The sequence below is a fragment of the Bidens hawaiensis genome, unplaced genomic scaffold (genome assembly GCF_021521415.1).
Source record: "Bidens hawaiensis isolate Kalapana, Puna unplaced genomic scaffold, B.hawaiensis_p1.1 tig00001461_1, whole genome shotgun sequence".
NCBI lineage: Eukaryota > Viridiplantae > Streptophyta > Magnoliopsida > Asterales > Asteraceae > Bidens > Bidens hawaiensis.
The window spans coordinates 1,431,482-1,436,388 of NW_027491082.1; the positions used below are offsets into that span (position 1 = coordinate 1,431,482).

At 36.9% G+C, this 4,907-nt stretch overlaps 1 protein-coding gene across 1 annotated transcript; it reads right to left on the minus strand.

The window, feature by feature from the left end:
* Window positions 1–1,388: 1,388 nt before the first annotated feature.
* On the minus strand, window positions 1,389–2,945 carry LOC143576693 (uncharacterized). Its single transcript, XM_077060732.1, has 3 exons — window positions 2,635–2,945; window positions 2,487–2,548; window positions 1,389–1,553 (listed from the first exon to the last, which is right to left on the minus strand). The coding sequence occupies exons 1-3, from the start codon at window positions 2,879–2,881 to the stop codon at window positions 1,443–1,445; spliced, it is 420 nt and encodes a 139-aa protein (XP_076916847.1). The 5' UTR covers window positions 2,882–2,945; the 3' UTR covers window positions 1,389–1,442.
* Between the last annotated feature and the right edge of the window lie 1,962 nt (window positions 2,946–4,907).

Sequence of the window (4,907 nt, forward strand, 5' to 3'; positions counted from 1 at the left end):
TTGGCTGGCCCAGTTCCCAGGCCCAATAGTGAGGCAAGCTGGCAAGTGGCAAGGATTGAAAAAGTAAAAGAAATCATATTAAGTTATCAAATAACCTTTTTTTTCCTTTTAGGCTAAGGGTAGTGGGGCTTGATTCAAACCCAAGTAATCCAATATATTTACGACACGTAGGTGCTAACGTGGCAAAGGATCAAGCCCCAGAGGGTGTAGTGGTCCAGGGTTTGGTTGATTTTTTTTTGTTTGTTAAACACAAAAATACTAAATTAAAACATAAATAAAAACATAAATTTAAAATGCAACAACCTCTAAAAAAATACATAAAAATAGCGTTTTTATTTTTTTCGTCAATTCCTTTCGAATACGATCTTTTTCTTCCTCCATAATCGCTTGGTCGGATGGCGGTATGTGGCTAAAGTCTTTGGCTAGAAAAGCCAAACTCTTGAGCCGGTTTTTTGTATGTCGAGCTTCACCAATCGAGAAGAGGCCACTTGACAATTCCTTAATTTCCTTTTTAAAGTCGAAATCACCAACCCGGGACCGAATATTCGGATTGTGACATATCGGAGAACACGAAATCTTGAAACGATTCGTCGTCCAAGTAGTTCAATCCTTCGGAAAATTGAGGGTCGTTGATGTTGAAATTACCAAAACCCGAACCTGACATGGTGTGTTATTTTTATAAAATGGGGTTGTTATTTATAGTGGTAGTGGTAGGGTTTGTAAGTAAAAATTAAATTATTATTATTTTTTTTTAAACTTGGCCCAACGGCTCTTTTTTGATCAAACTCCAATGGCTAATTTTTGCCCCCTGGTCCGGCTCGTCTGGTCTGTTCGCGCCCCCGATCACTAGAGGGTGATAGTGGTGTGCGCGATCAAGCCCCGCTGCCACCTAGATCAAGCCCCTTGGTTCACCCCCCATTACCCTCAGCCTTAACTTTTGTTTTAAATTTTTAATCTTCCTTTTCTTTATAGTTAAGGATCATATTCGTTTCATTATAATTTTTGAACTTTCACATTCCCTTGATGTTTTAGGGCCTTTAATAACATGCACATGCTTTAGAAGACCTGTTTTTTTACCTAATCAACTGGTATTGTTCAACTCGCCAGGCCATGAACATGAACATGATCTATTAGACACCCTAATTTCTATTAACCTTGCAAGTTGCAATACTGGTGAGATCCCATCAATATTACCGTACGTAAAACGGAAATACAACTTTAATAAAATATACATAGCATATCAAGCTGATACATTAAGAGTCTCTCGAGGAGAAATGATGCAAGCTGATCAATTGTTACATTATCTTTCTAGCACCATAAATACACCAGTGCAGATTCGGTTTTTGGATTAATGGCACCAAGAGTGCTCTAAGCTAGTCAGAGACTGTTACAACCATAAACTCAGTTGCGGCTCAAGTATATATAGTTCCATACTTCCATGACTATGAATCTTCAATTACGGGTTGATAGAAGAGCTTGTAAGCCTCCAAGACCTCCAAATACCACATCGCCTCTCGATGAGGGAACACAGATAGATCGACAATTTTGTGCACCTGGTATTTATAAACATACTATATGTTAATGAAAAACAGGACTAATTGCAACAACTGGTAAATTTTATAGACATAAATGTACAAGGAGGTCATCCAACTATTGAAAATACTTTTAAGTTCGCCTACGTATCCAGTTTCATCTACTATACCAAAATTTAAACAAAAACATGTTCAATAAAAATTCTTTAAATTTTTTTACTATTCCACTAATCATTTTACTTAACAGTGTAGAAAAAGTTAACAAGGGTATTTTTGCCTTCTCAAAAAACCTAAGGCTATATTCGTCATCAAACCTGTTTCGACTGAATTTTATCTTAAACAAAAGCAAATACATGTCACGAGTGCATAACCAGCAATGCACCCAAGACAGCAATTAATCTCGTTACCATAAGAAATTTCAGACCTATGATGCATGGATCATAACGATAACTTATCACAGAACTGCACAAAGTATGTACATATGCACTTCCTTTGTTTCTACATAGTTTTCCCTTTCTAGAGCACGTAATCAATACAAAACTTTTAGCTAATTTACCATGAACACTACTAGAACTCGGTAAACACTTCTTATAAATCAATCTAATGATCACAAGTTCAACACCCAACTATTACTCATAAGCTTTTAGCAAAGCCAGAACCTTCTATAACCGTAAACAATCAAATCGATAAAAAAAAATTAACATATGTTCGACATCGACTTTTAAAAAACTATTACCTAATCAACATGGCTCGTACAGTTAATTAATCTAATTATCACAACTAACCACTTACCTGCTGCAGCTAACTTCTAACAGCTGATTATCATGATAATATTTCATAACTTTTTTCTATAATGTAAATACTATAAGAACGAAAAAGCAGTGTTTACATCGAAACTGAAGGCAAACGAGCAACAAGCTACCCCGCTACCCTAACGGAATTAAACTAACTCACCTTAATCAGTGGAAGATCATCCTCACGGATAACACAACCTCCAACAATCATCACATACGAACCTACAAAACAACCAAAAACAGTACAATTCAAAATATAATGACCTAATTTCAAATAACATAAAAAACCTAGGGTTAATAATAATAACCTAATTTCCAGTCGCGATTTAAAACATCACGAGACGCTAAGAGTTCAACGACGCCTGTTCCGTCGTCGACGAGGAAACGTCCGTCGGTGTCCGTGGTGGACGGTAGGGAGATTATTACGCCTTGTAACCACGCGCGTTGGAAGAGGATGGGACCGTACGAGATGGACGGCTGAGTTGAGTCGGTGGTGGGACGCGCCGCCTTCAATTGGATGCATAACAGCTTCAATGCCGCGAGGCTGTAGTCCATCTTCACGGTGGGATTGTGACGGCAATGGGCAGGGTTACAGTATCCAGTATCCGTATCTCATACCCGACCCGTTATCCATCATCCGGAACCGGGTTAAAAATTAAAATAATCGTTTCTGGCCCAATATTGTTGGGTCCGTTTATAACGGCCCAAAAGTCTAACGTCTTGTCTTTGGTGGACATAAAAACGACTCCTATCCTATCATTTATGAGGACAAAAAATGAAATTTGATGCATGAGTGTTATTACACATCAGCATGTAGGGTTGTCCATGGGCATATTCTATTCTTCCCCCTGATGAAGATGAAGCTTATCCATGGAAATAGTTAGAATAAAAACTGGATGGCAGATTGTATCGAAGTCTCTATTACAAACTTAAATTGGTAATTGAGATGACCAAATCAAGCATACAATAAAATTGTTGCTTTGCTTTCCACTGCTTTTCAAAATCAAAATCAAAATCGAACACCTGACCATTAATATCTCTAAATTCACCATCCCAATTTTAATTATGAACTCCGGCGTTCTCCTCCATCGTCAATTTGTGAACAAACCCTGCTCTTTGACTGACTTAAAAATCTAATATTCATGTTAGGTTAACAACTTAACGTGTGTTTGGATGATTTCGACACTAGGTCGATTCCTAACGGTAAGAAGAAGAAAAAGGCGGAGGAGTTAAGGAAGTGGGAGCTGCTTGCCACCTCCATAGCTTCTCTACCACAGCGTCAAACCCCACACATATGCAAGTACCACCATCTGTGGTTGTCGCTAGACCGAACACCTAAAAACATATGCCACTGAACCAGATTTCGTGCAATTCGAACCAGATTTGGTGCAACATTCAGATCTGGTACGATTTGGTGTTGATTTAGGCGGAAAAATATTCTGACTCCTGAACTGTTACCAGAAAACGCGTTATATCTATCCGCAAATCAGACCTCTGTTGGTTGTTGGTTTCGATTTCTCTTTTAAAACTTAGGTTTTGTGTGTGTGACAGTTTGAGATCAGTGAAGAAGATGGAGGAAGGTAGTTGGTGGTGGAAAATGAAGAAGATGAAGTGGAGAACACGTGGGACCAATCAAATTTTTGCTATTGAATTTAGGATTATTTTTCTCATTTTAGAATATTATAGATGGAAATTACTTTTATGTCCTCACATGTTCTGCACATGCCAAGACTTAACTGGCTTTTTAGATGGCTGTTAGTATAAAGGACAAAAAACGAGATAAACATGCTAATAAAGGATAAAGAATGAAAGTTATTTCTAAAAGGATCCATTCCGTAATTTAGTTCATTCAAAATGACAAAAATTGTAATTTAAAAAAAAATGATATTACGTCTGATTGAATGAAAAACATTAACATAATAGGTTAGTTAAATACTAAAATAAAACGAACTCATTTATTTTGATAAATAAATACATTTTCCATCAACACCTACGTACTACGAACTATCATTTTTATACATAAAATATTTAATGTAACAATATCGATATGAATGTTTTATTTGAAATAAATCAAACATCATGTGACATTTGAGCCAAAACAAGGTACACCTCTGTACGTATTTATCGATTAAGCAAATAAACGCTTTTTGCGCAACAAACGAACGATTAACCGAATGGGTCGGGTTATGACCCAGATATCCCGGGGGGCCATCTATAAGTGATATACGTTTAATATAGGCTAAAATATTAGTAATATGGCCTTAGTTCGATAGCAAACAAGTTAAACGAAAACATGCTCGTTTAACTACCCGCTATAGATTTAAATGCGAAAGATAGTTACAAACCAAGCATTGTATCATCCGTTAAGCCGAAAAAGACTTACCAGACACTTATTTGAAATGTTTTAAGCAATCCGTGAAAATATTTTCGATTTTTACAAACAGATAGTATTTTTTATAAATTTACACAAAACTAGCCGAAAAACACTCGTTTTCGCACTGTTTAACGCACCCGATAAGTTTTTCGCGCCAAAAACCGAACCCGAACTAAATTTGGACTAGGCTTCTCGTGTTTGGGCCTT